At 36.0% G+C, this 20,246-nt stretch overlaps 1 protein-coding gene across 1 annotated transcript in view; it reads left to right on the top strand.

The window, feature by feature from the left end:
• Positions 1-16,747, top strand: part of UGGT1 (UDP-glucose glycoprotein glucosyltransferase 1) — a 98,533-nt gene extending 81,786 nt beyond the window's left edge. Inside the window, 10 exon segments of the mRNA XM_027854658.1 lie at positions 1,693-1,777; positions 3,594-3,682; positions 4,096-4,200; positions 6,834-6,918; positions 8,235-8,417; positions 9,943-10,103; positions 10,750-10,864; positions 12,637-12,753; positions 13,321-13,489; positions 14,571-16,747. Of these exon segments, the coding sequence (XP_027710459.1) occupies positions 1,693-1,777; positions 3,594-3,682; positions 4,096-4,200; positions 6,834-6,918; positions 8,235-8,417; positions 9,943-10,103; positions 10,750-10,864; positions 12,637-12,753; positions 13,321-13,489; positions 14,571-14,596 (1,135 nt within the window). The 3' untranslated portion in view covers positions 14,597-16,747.
• Positions 16,748-20,246: the final 3,499 nt, after the last annotated feature.

Consider the following 20,246-nt stretch of genomic DNA (forward strand, 5'->3'; position numbering starts at 1 on the left):
AGAGTGAAAGTAGCTTTTTTTTTTTAAACTTTAGAAATTGCTTTCCCCAGAAATTCTATAGTATTATTCAGTACTCATTTGAGAGGTGCTGCCATAAGGATATTTCCTAAATAGAAAATAGTATTTGGGACTTGCAGTAAGGATATCTTTATTGTAAATCATTAGAAGGATACAATCATCCTGAAAACAGTATTTTATATTTACCTCATATTTTTTTAAATGTTCAGGACCAGACCTATATAAAAATTGTGAAAAAGGCTAAAGTTTACCTTCCGATTGTCTTTGCTATTTCCTTCTCTGCCTCTTTTTGCCTTTCTTATCCTCTACTCTCCAGGAAAACTGGAGCTTTCATTCTCTCCCTCATTTGTCCAGGTTTGACCCTACCTAGTGACCTAGTCACAGTGTCTCCTGCTTCAGAACCTCAGTTACCCATAGGAACTTCTCCTGCACTGTGAGCACCATTTCCTGGGGTCTGTCTGTGTGCTAGATAATAGCAAATATACTGAACTCTTGCTTGGTCTTGTGTTGATGGCATCCTTTTGGAAACTAGCTTAACCCAAGGAAAAGCTTTTATTGGTTGAATTTTTGGGTACTGAGACAAAATAATGAGGAAAGTAACTTGGAACACGTGGAACCTAATCTAAGCCCTATCCCACCTTCCCCAGGGAACCCATACAACAGACCCTATTTTGTTTCCTATTATGTAGTACAGCTATCACATTATTTCTTAGTTCCAGTCATAAGGTAGCTGTGTCATAGTCAAACAAGAGGATAGTTTGTATGTATTAACAAAAAATGTAACCCAGTTATGTAATTTACCAGTGACAGACTTAAGAAGTGAAATAAGCTTAATCAAATATGACAAGTTTGTTTAATGTATTTGAATCCATATTAGATTCTTTGGACTCAGTGTCTCTTGTCAGGTTGCAATAATACAGCATATGTTACTGTACTTAGTAATATAACAACTGTGCTTGTATTGTACTGAAAGTTGCTTCCTTTAGAGCCCATAGAAGAAATAAGACCTTAGAGATTAAATAAGTCAAATCAGAAAGTATTCATTAAGCTCCTGTTATGTGCCAGACAGGGTAGCTGGGTGGCCTAGTGGCCTCAGGTCAGGAAAACTCATCGTCCTGAATTCAAATCCAGCCTCAAACACTTATTAGCTATGTGACCCTGGACAAGTCACTTCATCCTGTTTGCCTCAGTTTCTTCACCTGTAAAATGAATTGGGGAAGGAAATGGTAAACCACTCCAGAATCTTTGCCAAGGAAACCCCAAATGGGGTCACGAAGAGTCAGACATGACTGAAAAATGACTGAACAACAACAATCAATGTGCCAGACACTGCTGAAGTGCTAGGAATGGAAAGAAAGACAAAAGACAACCCCTGTCCTGAAGGAAATAATAGTCTAGTGGGGGCAGACAACATGCAGACAGCTATGTCCAGACAAGTTATATACAAGATAAATTGGGAATAATCTAGAGAGAGAAGACACTAGCATTAAGGGGATTTGTAAAAGGCTTCCTTTAGAAGGTGGGATTTTTTTATGGGACTGGAAGGATGCCCAGGAGGCGGAGATGGGGAGGGGAGAACACACAGACACTAAAACAGTGGAAGATCCTTGACACTTTCCCAGTACTTTTGTGTTCTAAGAGCATTTCCATATTTAATAACTTTTTTTTTTAAAGCCACGATGGTACAGACTCTCCCCCTGATGCTGATGAAGTTGTGGTTGTTCTCAACAACTTTAAGAGCAAAATTATCAAAGTCAAGGTGAGTTTGAAGAACTGGGAATAGCCATTCTCCTGTAAGCTCTCAGAGGCAGGTACAGGGTTATGTCTGATGTGTGATAAGAACAGCTGAGGATTTGCCTACATCTTGTAATCAGACACTTGTAAGTTAATCACAGAGATACTATAGACAGCATTCTTTTGCTGGAACTAAGAGACATTCATTGTTAGTTTTGTACTTAATTCAGTCCAGATCTCACCCAAGACAAACCACTTCATTCAGCCATACCTTAGTTTCCCATTTTTGGCGATTTAAAAAGTCTTTGAATATCTTGTAGAAAAGGAGGTGAACTGGTTCATGTAGTGATGCTGAGGAATAACAAGCAGATGGCCCATGGTATGTACTGCTGCTCATGAGATAATGGAAGACCTAGTAGAAGACTGTTAGCCTTTTGAGTAGGGCCTTAATGGAGAATTTATAGGAGGTCGTTGACGAGAATCACATAGAATGAGAAGTTGTGGATAGATTGCAATGTAGGCTGATAGAAGAAGTAGCCACATCAATAAGATCATGATGGAGCCATCAAGATAGTGAAGTCTTTGCCTTATTGCAATTTATTGAGGGGTTTTCACTTCAGGTTTAAGTGTATTAAATTAACTACATGAATGTCACTGTGCAAATTCATAGAAATGAAAGGCAGCTAGGTGGTCTAGTGGGCAGAGTGTTGGACCTTGAACCAGGAACACCTGAATTCATATCCCGTCTCAGACACTTGTTAGCTGTGTGACCCTGAGCAAGTCACCTAGCCTTTCTAAGCCTCAGTTTCCAATGGTAACAACACCTACCTTACAGGGTTGTTGCGAAGATCAGATAAGATAATAAAGATAAAAAAATTTGCAAACCTTTTAAAGCATTAAATACATGCTAGCTATTATTATTGTTATTTTTATTTATTGTTTTTATTTTTACTATTATTTTAGAACTTTAGTGCTGAAAAAGAACCTAGAAATTATGTAATTTCATCCCCTTATTTTATAAATGAAGAAACTAAGACCAAGAGAGTTGAAATGATTTGCTTGAGTAGTACAGCTGATTAATAACATGATGTGGTACTTTGGGAGGCTTCACTGAGCTATAATTGCTCAGAGCTATATTTTTTAACAATTAACCTTTTAATTTTACTTTTTAAAAAATCATTTTTAGGAATAACAATAATAATAGCTAACATTTGTATAGTGCTTTAAGGTTTGTGAAGCACTTTATAAATATTCTCCCAGTTTATCCTCACAATCACCCCAGGGACAAAGGTGCTATTATTATCCCCGTTTTACAGATAAGGAAACTGAGGCTGAGATTACATGACTTGCCCAGGACCACACAGTTAACTAAGTGTCTGAAGTCAGATCTGAATTCAGGATTTCCTGACTCCGAGTCCAGCACTCTACCCACTACAACAGCTAGCTGCCTGTATTACACTAACAACAATAACAACAGCTAGCATTTATATGGAATTTTAAGGTTTGCAAAGCACTTTGCATGTGTTATCTCAATTGATTCTCACAAGGTAAATGCCCTCTTTGTTTTTATTCCCTCCTAAAAATCATTATTTATTTAATGGTCTTTTTTTTTTAAATTTTGAGCTCTAAATTTTCACCCTCCCTGTCCTCCCCCCTTTCCCCAATTGAGAGCCCATAGCTATTTTAATTGGCAACTTTTTTTTTTTGACTCATAGGTAGTAGCCAGTGCTTTATAATGCACTCTTTATTTCACATAAATAGAAGACATTCCAGGGAAAAAATGTCAGTTTTTTGCTTTATAGACATGTTAAGTAATTTTGATAATGTGGTCATATTTACAGGTTCAGAAGAAGGCAGACATGATGAATGAAGATTTACTAAGTGATGGAAATCATGAGAATGAGTCTGGATTTTGGGAGTCACTTAAGTGGTAAATTTTTCCCTTCTTTTTTCCACTTTTTTGGGGGGTTTTCTTCAAGTACACTAAACTACTATTAATTAGAGAGCTTTTCAGATTCTTTGTCTGTTCTTAAATTTTAGGGCATAGGTAGGGTAACTTAATGTTTTCCTACTCGATTAGATTCTTTTTCCATAAGATTATTTGAGACATATGGTACCACATAGAGAACTCCCTCTTTCCTGACTCTGCTACTGTTGAAAGATTTCTGCCTTCTAGGGGATTATCCGCTTGAATATCTTTTCCATTCTGAAACCTGCCAGCCAGAAGCAAGTTGAATAGGAAAGCAGGTTCAATGGCATTATATCTTTATCATTTCTCTTGGGTATTGCATATCTACACCAGCAACTTAATTGTTCTGTTGCTTCTCCATTTTTGTACTTTAGGGGCTTTACTGGGGGTCAGAAGACCGAAGAAGTGAAACCAGATAAAGATGATGTAATTAATATTTTCTCAGTAGCATCTGGACATCTGTATGAAAGATTTCTCCGGTTAGTCTTTTCAGATTTTTGTGTGTACATGTGCATGTGTGTAGATTTATCATAGTACTCTTTTGAGAATATTGAAGAAGGAATTCAGGAAATAGTCTCTGAGGTTCTTTATGATGCTGGTATTTTATGTTTCTGTAAAGTAAAACACTAGACAGTTTGTGCACATAAAAGTTTATCTGGAATACATACAAGGCAAATCCAAGGTAAGTTTTTAACATGCTCTAGTGACCAGGGAGATAGGAAATGTCTCGTGTAAGAGGTCTCTGATCTGAGCTTTGAAGGGTATTAGGTACTCTTAAAAGGTGGAAGTGAGGACTAAATATGAGCCCATTTAGTAGACTACTTAGAGTGATTCATGGTGGAGCCTTTTTCCACCAATTCAGTTGCCAACTCTTTAATGGATCATGATAAACATTGTGATATAGGAAAAAGAATGTTGAATTTGAGGTCAGAACACCTAAATTCATAACTAGATTAAGCCTCTTAATAGTTTTATAATCAGTTCACAGCACTTGTCTGGGCCTCAGTTTCTCTTTAAAATGAGGAGGATGGGAAGGGGTGATTATGATGCAGTAGATAGAGGATAAGGCTTGGAGCCTCCCCAGACTGAGAGACTTGATTCTCATCTCTGAAAAAAAGGGAAAAGACAAGAAAAATGAATCAACTTATTAATAAGAATTAAGTAGACTTTGGAATGACAAAAATTTTTAAGGTAGTGTTAAGATGAGGAGATGGGAGTAGATGATCTATAACATTTCCCAATTCTAAATATCCATTGATGCATGATTTTATTTGTTTGGAATTGCTTTAAGTAAGGGAGAGTGTAAATATATAGTTGTATACATATTATTACTACATCAACACAATATATCTGCTTACCAAGTATAGGCTAAAAATAGGAATTGGTAGGTGAAAGTAGAGGCCTGGGACATGTTACACATGTTACTTTCTTATCTTACATAGACGAAATTGTGTGAAGCATTGGGTATAGGGAGTGGGGAAAAGCAACCTAGTCATAGTCAGAACTTGGGAGAATGGTTGACCTCTCTCTGTGTGCCTGTTATTTAAGATATTAAATTAAATTATTAATTAATTAATTGATCAAAACACATAAACCTTGGAAAATGAGATTATGCCACCAGTCATTCTTAATTTTAACTTAATTCATGCTCCAAATTTTCCTAGCACTTCAAATGATCAAAATGTTATTGGAAGCATCTTTTAAGCTCTCCTTTCTTTAACAAAAACATAATAGCACATATAATACTTCGACTAGACTTCTCCTCTGAGGTCATATTGCTTCATGAAGGTAACCATGGGTTCTTGAAGATGTGATATTAAATGCAAGCTCTGATAGGTGCTGTCAAATGGAAAGATTTTTGAACGGGACTGGCAATAGACTGTTGTGCCAGGATTAGTTTAACCAGGTTGATAGACACTTCTTACTGGATTGGCCCCAGAGTGATGAATTTTTCACCCTTAGAAAGTCTTAATTATCTACAGATTTCATTCTGCTTTGGTGGAGGGAGTATGAATGCCAGGTTAGTTACAGATCATTGAAGTATTGAAGATGCTATGGCTCATGAGTTGCTCATAATTTATATAGTGCTTACCATAGAGCAAGTTCCTCACAACACCCCCGTAAGATGGGTGATGCATTATCCTCATTTTATGAATGAATAAACAAGTTTAGAGTAAAGAAGTTGACTTGCTCCAGGCCACACAGATTGTAACTGTCACAGATTGGACCAGAACTCAGGCCATTCACCTCGATCGAGGTTTAGTATTCTTTGGGTATTTTTTCAGTTTGTGCCGAAAAGAATACTCTCCAGTGCTACTCATTAATTTTTGGCATTCAGAAAAGCTAAATTTCATAGAAGAACCTCAGAATTTTTTAAAATTGGAAGAGACATTATAGATCAGTTTACAGAAGAAGAAACTGAAGCCAGAGAAGTGAATTGAATTGGACAATTAAAAAAAAATCTCTTTGTGGAGGTTTGTGAGCTGACTTTCTTTAAACATCTCATGGGATTTTATTGGAGGTTGAAATGATGTAAAGCCATGTGGGAAAGCTCTTCATTGATGCAAATGAGGGGGAGGTTTGGCTCCTTTCCAATCTTCTTTACATGCAGACTTTTGGAGAAGGGTGTGGTGGTTGCCTCTTGTTTGAGTCCTCCCTAAAAGCTGCGGTGGCTTCCTCCTTTTATCTGGTGGAGGCTGGTTGCTGTGATAATTGCTAATTTGGCACTGAGACTGATGTTTGTATTGTGTTGTGCATCTTTTTCTCCTACTTGAATAAAACAAGTATTTTTAAAGTATTCCATAATTCAAACAGACTTGCAGAGGTTTTTTTAGTGGAATAAATGGTTATCCACTTGATTGGGTGGTGGTTTTTATTTGATTTAGTGTAGCATAAGATTAATTTTCAGTCTGATGTTATTTAATAGGGGGATTAAGAGGCTTTCTGGGTTAAATAGTCTTCTTTTGCTTAACTGAGCTGTCAAATAATCACCTAGTACAAAGTCTAGTGGTCTGTTTTAGATAATGGTAGTTGATAGTATTGATGTCAAAAGCAATATAAAGTGTTTTTTGTTGTTGGGTTTTTTGTGTTTTTTTTTGCTTTTGTTTGACAGTATAATGATGCTCTCAGTTCTGAAAAATACTAAGACGCCTGTGAAATTCTGGTTCTTGAAGAATTACTTGTCACCCACATTCAAGGTTTGTTCATCAATGAAAGGCTAAATGTTATTGTAACAGGGACACCTCTAAACCTTCAAGGGCTGTTTTACCTACTTTTTGCTTTCTCTACCTGCTTTCAATGTGTTTTTATTTTTTTTTGGAGGGGGGGAGTTTTGGCCAGTGAATTATGTTTATTTATTTATCTTTAATTTTGACTTTTTGTCATTCTGTTGGAACCCCTGTCAAAGGAGCATTTCCATATACAAAAAAAGCAGAAAAAGAGAATGCATATGAAACCACCAATCTCCATTATGTTCAGCTTATTTTCGTTTGTAACATAATAAATTCGACTTATCTGTTTTTAAGATATCCTGCTTGTCTGTGTCTTGCTCTGAATCTCCATCTGTTCTCTTCTATACATCATTTTTAGGGAGCATCATTATTAATAGTCTTCCTCCCTCACAATTCTCTAAGCTACACCCTCCTCTTCTCAATATTAAAATCCTTATTAGTCCCTTCTTGGTAACAGATGAGCAAAACAAATACACGCATTTTCCATGTCTGAAAATGTGTATCTGCATTTCTGTTGTATCATTCTTATGTCAGGAGGTGGAAAGCATACTTACTTATCCGACCTCTGTAATTGTGCCAGTGAATTTTAAATTGTTTTCAGTTTCCTGATTCTAACCTTCATAGCTATTTACTGCCACATCAAAAATTATGTGGAATGCTGCATAATTCTCTCTTGGCCAGACTTGGATCTAGGGTAAACTTGACATTTATCAAAACCATTCAAATAACAGTTTTCCTGAAGTATAACATTTCCCAGTGTGGAATGTCTTAAGTCTAAATTATAATCAATCATATAACTCTTCTAAAAAAATAAGCAATTTAAATTTAATTTGCATTAATTTACTAAGCTGGCAAAGCTTTAAATATAAGCCTTGTAATAGATTGTGTCTGCTTTCTGAGAACTGACTAGGTAAATTTAAAGAGACTTACCACCCAGGTTAGCCTCAAGGTGATGAATTTTTTAGTTTAGAGACTATAAAGGTGGCCTACTATAAAAGACTTGTAATCTGTGTTACTTGAGGAAGTACCCGTAGTGGGGTTAAAAAAAGGTACAGCCTTAAAGTATTAAAGGAATTTATGAAAAAGGCTTCAGAATTGTTAGATATTTCCATAATTTCAAATTACGACCAAAATTGGTTTGCCTGAAACAAGTTTAAGGGATTAAGGTGGGGAGTATTTTTGAAGACAGTTCTCTTGGTTAAATGTGTTTTTACCCATGTGATAGTCATACACTTGCTTGATTCTAAAAAAATGACTTAATATGTTTCCTTTATTTATAAAAGGAATTTATCCCATACATGGCAAAGGAATACAATTTCCAGTATGAGCTTGTTCAGTATAAATGGCCCCGGTGGCTTCATCAGCAGACAGAAAAGCAGCGCATCATTTGGGGCTACAAGATTCTCTTTCTGGATGTACTTTTCCCACTAGTTGTTGACAAATTCCTGTTTGTCGATGCTGATCAGGTAAGCTTTTGAGGCCCCAGCTTTGATAAATTGAAAGAAATAAGAGTTTTAGGGTGTTTACCTCCATCTTCTGATTATCTATCCTAGTCTGATGATCTACCCTAGTGAAGGAGAGGTTTTGTGTGGGTAATGAAAACCTAACCTAACCCAGCTGGGTTGCTGAGCACTGATAAATGATGCAGATAATCTATAGAGAATGAGGATTTTTCTGGATAGCAATTAAAGGGTACACACCAAAGAGAATTTAGACAAGGAAAACAAATGTGCTATTATTTACCAACCCCTCCCTTAGCCTAACACCCCACCCCACCCCACCCCCCTGCCTTTCTCATACAACATGAGGAGGTGGGGCTTTTGACAAATAATGTATCTGATATTATTACAGTATTTGCTAATAAAATAATGAAACTAAAATGAAAGAAAGTAGTTATATTAAGGAAAGCTGAATTTTGAATAGTGAGTGATTTGAGTTCCCCAGAATGGTTAATGTATGATTAATATACTTTTTTTCAGTCAAATTATTTTTAAAATTGTGAATAAAATGCATGCATTATCATCTTCTTGAGTCATATTAAATCTCTTTTTGGTGCAGCCCAGTACAGAAAATTTAAAAAAATTTTCTGTATCCTCTGAATACTTTCACCAGTCTACATTAACCAGTGGAGCTTTTCATTCTCATTCATCCTCTATATGGCTTCCCTCTCCCCCCTCCCTCCTTTTGCTAATGTAGTTTCTGTTCGGTTTGAGTTAGATAGATAAGTACTGATTAAGAAGGAGAGGCCAGAGCTGTGTAAAAAGGAGATAAAAGAAACTTGGTTAGTATGTATTGAAAACCCACTGTAGATCTTGAAACAAAAGATGGAGCCCTTACCCTCTAGAACTTATAGTCTGCTTGCGGCCACAGCATATTCCAGGCATTCTTAAAGTTTTTTACCCCTTCCAGAATGTTTTTAAAGAAATAAAATAACATAAATATGATCACAAAAGAAACCAATTATATTAAAATACATTTATGGAAAGATTGAAAACAATTTCATGGACCCCATATTCAGAACTCTTGGCATATACAAATGAAAAGGCTTCAAAACAACTTACATATTAACATGAGGCAGTTCTTTTTATTCTGATCAGAGATATTTTACAGGCTTGAAAGTTGCAAAATTTCATTCACTTTCAGTTATTGTATAATGCTGATGTTTTAGTAATTCAAACTTCCTTTTCCCTCAGTTAGAATTGGTGGTGGGGTCTAACTCTTATTGGAATTCACATGGTAAAGTGAATGGCTTCTTGTAAAATGTATGCCTTATTACAACGTTTATTACAACACATTACAACAAGTGAACCAGAGGTTCATTTCCTTCATTTTTTCTTCCTAAAACTTTTACCATGGAGTGGTTTTTAACTGTTTGTGGTTCATGCAAATATTGATTGTTTGTGCTTCACAAAAATACTCACTTGTTAGATATCTGTACCAGCTTTATATGTGTGTTTTTAGATGTGATTTTTGGCTTCCTTTTTTTTTAAGATTGTTCGCACAGATCTGAAGGAATTAAGAGATTTTAATTTGGATGGTGCACCTTATGGTTATACTCCATTTTGTGACAGCCGTAAAGAAATGAATGGGTACAGGTTCTGGAAGTCAGGCTACTGGGCCAGTCATTTATCTGGACGAAAATACCATATCAGGTACTGAGAAAGTGATTGTGTATTTTTAAATCACCATTGCAACTGCTAGTATACTAATTCTTCTTTAAAAAGAGTGACTAAGAAAAATTTTTTATTTTTTGGGAGATGTGTAGGAAGAGAAATATTGCTGTAGGAAGATGAAACCAATATCCTTCCATTTTGTCCCTGGATAAGAGAAATTACTGTATTACTTTCTGTTTTGGTTCTTAATTGGCAGTGTTGTGACAGCTGTGCAATCAGCAAGATGCTTTTTGATCATTGACCAGCGGTTATGTTGCAGTTAACTACAATAGTTATTATCTAAATTGCTAATACTTGCTAGAAATCTTTGGTCAGAACATGTTTTGTTGTCTTTTGACAACAATGATGATAAGCAACAATGGTGACAGTGAGAACTAATAATGACAAAATGTTTTTTATTTTTGGAATTATTTTTATTTTATGGAATAATAACTTCCCTTTTGGAAATAATAAATACTTGTGACCTCTAGCTTCCCCATGAGAATTTAGCTTAGGTGAGATTATCTTTGCTCTCCAAAAGCAAAGTCCAAATGTTTGGCCACTAAGCCATTTATTTATTAAATGTGGTGAATTGGTGCTTTTGACATATTCCATGGCTTTTAACAGCTGCGTCTTCTGTACTTAGTGCACTCTATGTTGTGGATCTGAAGAAGTTTAGGAAGATAGCTGCTGGAGACAGACTCCGGGGACAGTACCAAGGTCTGAGTCAGGATCCTAATAGCCTTTCAAATCTTGATCAGGTAAATAGTCTTTTCCATGGTTTAATATATTCTGTCATAACTGTGTACTTGGTCTTACGGTGTTGAGTCAAGGCTAAAATATTCCTTTTCCTCCCTTCAGTGTTTTCAAGTTTTACTACAGTTCTTGTTGAGGCACGTTATATTTTTCCTTTATAAAAACTTCCTGAGTTGTCTTTAAGTAAGAGCTTAGTGAGAGTAGGAGAGAGCCGGGGAGACTGAAAACAGAGTTGCTTTAGTCACAGGGCTATCCCTGACAGTTTTTCCTTGGTGTCCTTAATTTATTCTTTTGCTCCTCCTCAGATACAGTGAGAGTGAGTCATTTGAGATTGTGGGGCAGAGAGGAATGTTGGCTTTGTGATCACCTGCTTGTTTAGTTCACCAGAAAAAAATTTTTTTTTTGGTACATGGTCTACTGAAAAGGTTTATAAATATGGTCCATCACCAATTTAAATGACTTTGCATGTCACTTTTTATCTACATCATAATAATATAGGATTTTTTATTTAACTAATATCAAATTCCTTTAGGGGTCGCCTTGCTAACCTCAACATAATTTTCCTATTTTGTACTTTATAATGGAATGTGATTTCAGTTGACTAGCTTCAAATGTCTCGTCAGGCTATATTTTGAATGTGTTGTAGTCATATCCCAAACCTCATGTGATTACTTAGTAGATACATGGTACATGAACAATAACTTCCAGTCATTTCTCTCTGTAAAATAATTCCTGAGAATAAAAGTTTACTGAGGTGAACTCTTAAAATAGCTCTGAAAGCTAATATGGTATAATGTAAAGAGAGTAGACTGGGATTCCAGAGAGACTTTGCTTTTAAGATTGACTCCTATGTACTTAATAGTTGTGTGGCCTTGGGCCTACCATTTAACTTTTCTCAACTTCAGTTTCCTAATTTGTAAGCCTGGAATAAGAGTACTCATATTATTTTCCTCTCACTGTTGTTAGGAAAGCTGTTTGTAAATCTTAGAAGTGTTATTTGTTGGTTTTTTTTTTTTTACTACTACTACTACTACTACTACTACTACTACTACTATCTTTAGGGAAAGACATAGCAGTAGAATATATACATCTTTATGGGTATGGGGTACAGTTTTGTGTGGTAGCAAGAAAACTAGACAAACACTTGTAAGTCTCCTTTTTAAAAAACAACAAAAAACCATGAATTCTACTTTTGGATAAGGAACAAAATTATAGGTATCAGAAAAACTTCTACATATCTTATAAGTTGACAAATTAAAAGGAAAAATTCTGCAGAGAAGATACTATGGTTTGTGTGTGCTAAACTTTAGGTTTCTACTTGTTTAGTGTTAACAGATATTTTGTGGAATTTCTATCCCAAGGGTTGGTGGGGCTTTTTTTTTTTAATAGTATAAGTCTCTTTTGGTGATTTAGGTTTGACCAATCTAAAGGTGGGATTACTCACTGAACAAAGTTACCTTCAACTGTGGTATAATGAAAGAAGTATTAGATTTAGTGCACTCAATCTGGGCTCTAAGCATACCAGCTCAGCCACTAACCCTGTGACCTTGGACAATTCATTTATCTTGATCCTAAATTTCATCTTCAGTGAGGGAGTTAGACTAGATGATCTTTAAGAGCCTTCATCCCCAATCTTAAGAATCTACAATTGGGTGATCATTTAAAACTTTAATTACAGGTAACATTATTGCTGTTTACTTGTCTAGAAGTTTTTAAGTTTTTCCTCCATGAGTAGTTTAGATGCTGTTGTTTAAATTTTATTTTGTTCACCAAACAGGATTTACCCAATAACATGATACACCAGGTGCCAATTAAGTCACTCCCACAAGAATGGCTTTGGTGTGAAACATGGTGTGATGATGCCTCCAAGAAAAAAGCAAAAACAATTGATTTGGTAAGCTTATAGCTGATATGATGACTGCATTTTAATTTTATGTTGTATAAGACTAAATAATTTTAGTACAAATTTGTTTATTTTTGGTCAATTTTTTTCCCCAGTTTCATAACTTATATCAATATAGATCATTATGGAGAAGGCTGTCTTGCTATAATTATAACTGTTCTCCTTGCAAATTAGAAATGATAGGAGCCATGGTTACCCATTATGATTATTGTAATTGATTGATTACTGAAGGGAGAAACCTGTTGTAACTGAGCTATCTTTAGTGTGTGAACCAAGTGGCTGTCCATTCTTCACAGAAAAAAGAACTCAACTTGGATTCCTGACCCTTCACCATATTATCTCTACTTGTATTAATTTTGTTATCTTTCTGCATTCCATAGCCTCATTCTTTTTGTCTAGTTCTTCGTAACCCTGTTACTCCCACAGTTTTAAGTTCTGTATTTGGTAACTTTAAGACCAAACAGAGCTACTTTTTAGATTGTAACTTACATATATTTTGAGCCTTTCAGCTAGATGTTATATTCCCTTCTTTTTAATACCAATCTCCATCATTCACAGTGTAATAATCCAATGACCAAAGAACCAAAGCTGCAGGCAGCTGTCCGGATTGTCCCAGAGTGGCAAGACTATGACCTCGAAATCAAACAGTTACAGGGTCGTTTCCAGAAAGAAAAGGAAATGGGAATCAAGCATCCAGAGAATGAGACAAAAGAACCAAGCATAGAAGGTAATCTTAAATTGTTAATGTTAGACAAGAATCTATTAAAAGTGATTAGTGTTTGGGCTTCTTTTTACGTATTTAGAACATTGGCAACAGAGGTTAGAGATAATGAAAATTTCCCTCCCATCTGCAATAATTATATGTGAATAAAAGAAGAGCTATATAAATACATGGTGAAGTTAGAATTTTTGTTGCTATTTTTGATTCTTTGGTTTAATGATGCATTTACCTAATCTAAAATTTGCTCTAAGAGCACCTGCTTTACCTTTTTGTTTTCCCAAAGACAGTAATGAATGGATTTAAGTAGAATTCTGCAAATTAATGTAAAATTGCCCTAAACAGTGTTCTTTGAAAATGTGTGTATTCATACATGTAATTCAATTCAACAAACATTTATTAAGCACCTACTATGTACCATGTACCAGTGCTACACTCTGGGGATACAAATAAGAAAAAGAAAGACTGTGCCCTCAAGGAGTTTACAATCTAGCAGAGGAAGACAGCGCACTAAAGGAAGCTGGAAACCTGAGGGGGCCATAATGATGGTGGGGTTGAATCCAGGTAGTGCAGTTGATAGGAAATGATTGGGCTGATGGCCCCCTTTAAAGGGAGGCTTTGGGAGGAGTCTGTTTCCCCACCCTCCAACTCTCTTATCAGAGGGGAAGAGATACTGAGGCCACTGTGAGTGCCAAGGCTGAGGCCATCTCTAGGATGATGAGTTTCTTGGTGATGAGCTTTTCCCAGGACCATAAAGATGGTGGATTGGAATCCAAGGAGTAAATACTGTAAACAGCCAAAACATAGCCCTTGTATTTTGTCTTACTGTGTGGAACCTTTTTTCATTTAAGAAAGTTTTGTGTATAAACACAAAAATTAAAATTGTTGATTAGTTGAGCTAAAGAATTGGGACCCTTCTTTTAAAGATTTAAATAACAAGCAAGAACAAGAAATTGTAAGCTGTAGCTTTTTGGGGGGAATTTCCCTAATATATCAGAATTTATTATGCTGTTTGAGGAAGCTGCCAGATCTTTGTAATTATAACTTTAAACTATCTACTTCATTTTAATTTTTTTCTCCTTTTCCACAGGGCTTCCAGCACATGTAGAATTATGATCCTTGAAGGAAAAAATGAAGTGATACTGTTTGAAAGACAATTTTTATATTAAATACTAGGTTTTTTTTCTGGTATGTCTACACAACTGCTGATAAATTGGATAGGAGGATGTTTCCAAGCCTTTTAAATCCTGGAATTGTGGGATGCTGTATCCAAATGAATTATTCGGCTTCAGATCATTGGAATTAAGATTATTCTGGTTTATACTGCAGGATAGCTGACTGTAGATTCTAGAGTTTTGGAGAATGAATCTTCTGGGGGTTTCTTCCAGAAGCAGTTCTGTAATCACAGAGGAATATAGCGGCAGACAAGCAGAACGTTGTTCTTTGGGACCCCACATCACCTCAGTCAGGAGCCCACCCATGATACCTAGTCACGGGGAGCAGGACATCCAAAGTGCACAAGTTCTTACCTCAGTGTTTGTTTGTTGCTGAAGCTAAGCTCTACAAGCTGTACTGTAGAGTAGAACTGTGCCCGAATGGATTTTATTTTATAAGAAAGAGAGGTATTCACATGATCTGTGTGGTTTGAGGTTTACAGAAAATTGTTCCCTGTTTCTGAATAGCAGATAGATTGTGTAATGGAGACCTAAGTCATGGTTCATCTGTTTCCTCAGGACTGGCTCAGTACAAAGACTAAATTCAGTTGGAAGCTACCCAGCATTTTTGGGGGGTGCTTTGGGGTTGTGGTGGGGTGGCATATACTTGCAAGTTGGTCACTCTCTCTTATGACCCAATAGTACCACAGTGTCTTTTTAAAAATAAAAAATGTCGTTGTCCCATCCCCCAACCCTGTAAACCTTTTGGTTCATTGTTTCATAAATTTAATTTTTGTAGCTTTTAATTTTGTTTTGAGGGGCAGGGGGAAAAATCAAATGTTATAGCTGATATATTTAACAAAAACCAAGGTACATGAAATCACCATAATCATATACCAGGTTATTACAGTAATAGGATTAAGAGGGAATTCTGAAGGCCTTTTGGGCCACCCTACTTCTCAGTAGGATTTTATTTAAATAGACCGAGTGATGATACCCATATTTTTGTCAAAGGTTCATTTCAGAATTTCAGTCAGTATCTATTACCCAAGAGCTTCGTTTTTTTTGTTATCATGTCTTTGCACATTACTTTGTGTTCGTTTTCATTTACTGTTTTGTTTTAATCTCTGCAAATGTTGCTTGAGAAGACAAAGATTTTGAGTCCACATAGCTACATTATCAATCCTAAAAGATGGCCAGTCAAGCAAATGCCTTCTGTGTCTTAATTTTTATACAGCCCTGAATCACTCTGCTTTTTTTTTCTCTCCTGAGACTGACCATAGACCTGTGTACAAATGCCACATGTGTGACGTGGGGTACCCAGCAAGGCAATGTTTAAGCTTCCTGGCCCTTTGTGGGAACCTCCCTGGGCCGTATGCAAACCTGACACTGTTGTGCATATTGCTTATTCCAAGAGAGGTGGGACCTATCAAATCTGCCATTAAAAGCACAGCAAATTATCATATTTTCATATTTTACCTGCTTGAAAGGGTTTTAAAAGTTTTTTTTCTAAAATGGAAAACTTGCCATCTCAAATCTGATGCTGATTTTCAGTCATGTATTCATTTGAAACCTTTCTAAAAAGTAAAAATCGTCTTTTATAGAAATTTGGGCTCATTACCTACCTTGTGCAGAAATAAAAATTAGGTTAAGGATTTGCACCATCAAAATGAATTTAGCAGTTACCATTCACTTCAAAATAACATTTTGGAGTGAGTGACTTGTCGTTATAGATTCTTTGTTTTGTTTGCATCATTCCTTCCTTTTACCCTTAAAAATGTAAAGGAACAGGAGAGAATTTGATGATTTGAACCCTAATTAAGCAAAACCCAGGTCCACAAGTTCTGTGCTGCAAGCAGTTGCTGCAACATAACCCCTTCCCCCAGAGCTTCTGGAGACTTAGTTGAAGGAATATGAACAGTAATGATTAAGCACTCTTACTCTGAACAAACAGAATTGGCTGTACTTCTTCAATTAAATTTTGTTTAGCCTTTAGAGGTTGCTACTCTGTAGGGGGAAAAATCATGTCCAAAAACTTATGTTCCAGGTCTCCTCAAAAATTTGCTATGGCAATAGGAGATAATTAAATAAACATGATACTAATTTTTTTAAACTTTTTTATGGTAATGATTTTTTTTTAAGAGAATCTACTCGTGAGGATTGTTTAAGGGTGCCAGGTTTCATCTTAGTGTCTTCAAGCCAAGTTTTCTTTTGACGTAACTGCTTCCTATAAGGAGATTGAAATACCAACTTTCATTTAGAACAAATGCATCCTTTATCACCTCTGTTGATAATCCATCTTGTTACAAAAAGATGGTTGAATAGTTTACCTAATATGCAAGAAGGTGCCTTGGAAATGATTTTGTTTTTCCCAACCAATCATTCTTTTGCTGGTTAGCACAGCTTAAATAATTAATACTCAACGCCTCAGAAAATGTAATTGTTACTTGAACAATTGGGTAAAGTTATCTTTGACTTTGCCACCACACACAAAAAAAAGGGTGTTGCAAAATGGTTAGGAAATAGATCATTTTAGAAATTGAGATTGATTGCACTGAATCTCATTCAAGTTAGGGAAATACTGTTTGGTGTGTTTTTTTTCTGACTAGTGATAGAAATGTGCAACAGCTGCTTTTGAAAAAAGGAGAAGCCAACATTTGTGTGGAATTGATTTATTATTTTTTGTATTGTTATACCACGTGTGGAAAATTTTCTTTCCAAAATAGTTCTGGAGAGAAATTATTTAGCTTACAACTATCTTATGTTCTATGAACAGTGATATTTATTTGACTGAGATCTGAAAACTCTGCATACAAGCCTATATGTGGGATAACTGTGGAGCGTATCATATTAGTGCATAATGTAGACTTAACTTCAAGCCACCTCCTTCCCCTTTCATCAAGAGTAAATAAGTTGGTTATCTGCAGTAATGGTAAAGTTTTGAAATGTGATAAAATAATACATTTTAAATCAAATCAACAAAGGTCGAATACTTTGTGCAAGGACCTATTTATCTGACATACAACCACACCCCATGGGAATGCAGAAATGTATGTATTAAATATTGCTGCCTTTTCTTAGCCTCTGGGCTAGATTACCCTTCATTATCTATACATCAACATGCTAAGGCAAAACAAAGGCAATAGTCCTAGTTTGAGAGGCAGCATGGTATGGTGGAGAGAGCACTGGATTTGGAGGCAGAAGACCTGGGTTCAGATCCCTCCCATGCTACTTTTGTGACTTCGAGCAAGTCACTTAACCTCTCTGTATTTGTTTCCTTATCAGTAGCTGGACTTGATTGATTTTGAACAACTTTTGCTTATAGAAGGACCAGGAGAGAGAGAGAGAGAGAGAGAGAGAGAGAGAGAGAGAGAGAGATATTATAGAGAGCCCCAAGTGGGAAAATGGCAGCAATCAGGGGCATGATTTTTCATAAACCTTTAAAATGCTATATACATATGAGTTGTCATTAGTATTATTGACGTACAAATGTAGTTCTGCAAGGAAGAGGGTTAAAATCCCCCAATTTAAACAGTGATGACAATTTGGTTTGAGGGTGGTGGTTGGCATATCCTAAATGATGCTACTGGTTATAACAGTGTGTTTGAAATGCCAGTTGTACACAGTCTGTTTACTGTTCTATCTCTGTACCTTAACATAGCTTTTTCGCCCACATCCATTTCAGTCTGAATGAAGTCTTTCAAGATTATTAAGCCTGAAAGAGTGGATTTAGGAACACTTGGTATGTTTTGTTTGGATGACATATTGGCAACATAGTAATTGGTGAAGTGTCAAATGGTTGCAAAAAACACTTGGTAGTCTTTTGGTAGAAGAATGGATGGTGAGGTTTTTTTCTGTCTGCTACCCCAGGACAAAGCCACACTTAAATATTGGTGTGATCGATTTGCATTTGAGTGACTTGTTTCTTAACGACCTAGATTTTGTGGAACTACTTTATAGGAAGTCTGAAATAACAGTTTATAAGCTATTTGATGAAAAAAGGCAGCCCAAACTACCCAAGTAGCTGATGATTTCTTTAGTCTGACCAGGATGATATTTTAAATTTCAATCTGTGCTTCCTAAAATGACATGTAGGGGGAAGATTCCTTGGCAGTGTTTGTAATGGCAGTATCTGGTACATGTTGAAGCAAATAGACCATATTCTGTCAAATATCATTCGGATTTCAAAACACTGTGCATCTTTTGGGATTCAGAATTCTTTTGGATTTCCTTTCTGTAGTTGATATAAAAGTATCACAGGTTTGGATAAAGAAAAGTTTAGGATTAATCTACATGGTGATAATGCTTGTAATTTCCATAAAACTAGGAAAGAATCAGTCTCTCAGGTTTTCATTACGTGTTTTTCTATTTGGATTGTGCCTTTTAATGGAAATCCCCCCTAGGAACCTAGACCCCCAAAATATTTTTCACTGTTTAAACTACCTATTATCAATAATGATTTTACAGACAAGAATATCTGAAGGGAATCCAATTGTACCCCAGTTATAGATAGAGTATTTGACCAGCTTGATCAGTATTTCATAGGAAAACTTGGTTGCTTCTTGGTTGCTTAGTTGTGTTATCACTGGGTATTTGGGGGGTGGTGGGGCTAGGCAGTGGGGTTAAGTGACTTGCCCAGGGTCACACAGCTAGTAAGTGTCAAGTGTCTGAGGCTGGATTTGAACTCGGGTCCTCATGACTCCAGGGCCGGTGCTCTATCCGCTGCACCACCTAGCTGCCCCTGGGCATTTTTTTTTTTAAAGCTTTGATTTGATTAACTTTGTGACCAACCTCAACAGCAAGGGTAGGAACAAATTAATTTGTAACATGAAGTTCACACCCCTATTCTACCTGTCATAAATAATAACACAAATTTTGCTATTTTAGAACATTCCAGATGGTTTTTTTTTTTTAACATTTACTAATTGGAAATCCAAGTTTAATTAATGCTTTGCCTTCTCACCATCTGAATTTCCTGAGATAAGGGTATGTATGATTCCCTCCAAAAAGAAAAATTAAGGGCAGATTGAACAAAATTCACTAGAAGTTGACAATTGAGAAGTCTTTGGAGGAAGCAAAAGATTCTCAAGAAGATTTACTTTCAGCTACTGGAATCTGTGGTAGTGAAGGGGCAAACAAGTACAAAGGAAAAAAGGGTGTTGGAATTTTAAAGAAACTATGTACTTTTTTAATCTTTATAAATATTCTATTTTACTGTAATTCTCTTAATTAATGCAATGCGGAGTTCAGGTGCTGACACTTGATTGGGAGCAAGCTTTGGCATTTTAAATGTCTGCAGAAGTCTGCAGCCAGAAGTGAATTGAAAATTAATTTCCTCATACTGTAATGCAAATGAGGCCTGCTCAACACAATAAACTGTTTCCTCCCTTCTTTAAAACTGCTGTCTACTCTTCCTGTCATTCACACTTTACATTTAAGAAGCACTTAGGACCACAGAATATTAGAACTGAAAGGAATTTCAAATCATCCTAGTTTTTTTTTTTTAAACATTTAACCTTTTTTTATTCAGATGAGGACATTGAGTCTCAGAGAGATTGATTGACTTGACAATGGTCCCACAACTAGTTAGTGGCAGAACAATGATCAGAACC

This window comes from Vombatus ursinus, unplaced genomic scaffold (genome assembly GCF_900497805.2).
Source record: "Vombatus ursinus unplaced genomic scaffold, bare-nosed wombat genome assembly UNPS02010548.1, whole genome shotgun sequence".
Taxonomy (NCBI): domain Eukaryota; kingdom Metazoa; phylum Chordata; class Mammalia; order Diprotodontia; family Vombatidae; genus Vombatus; species Vombatus ursinus.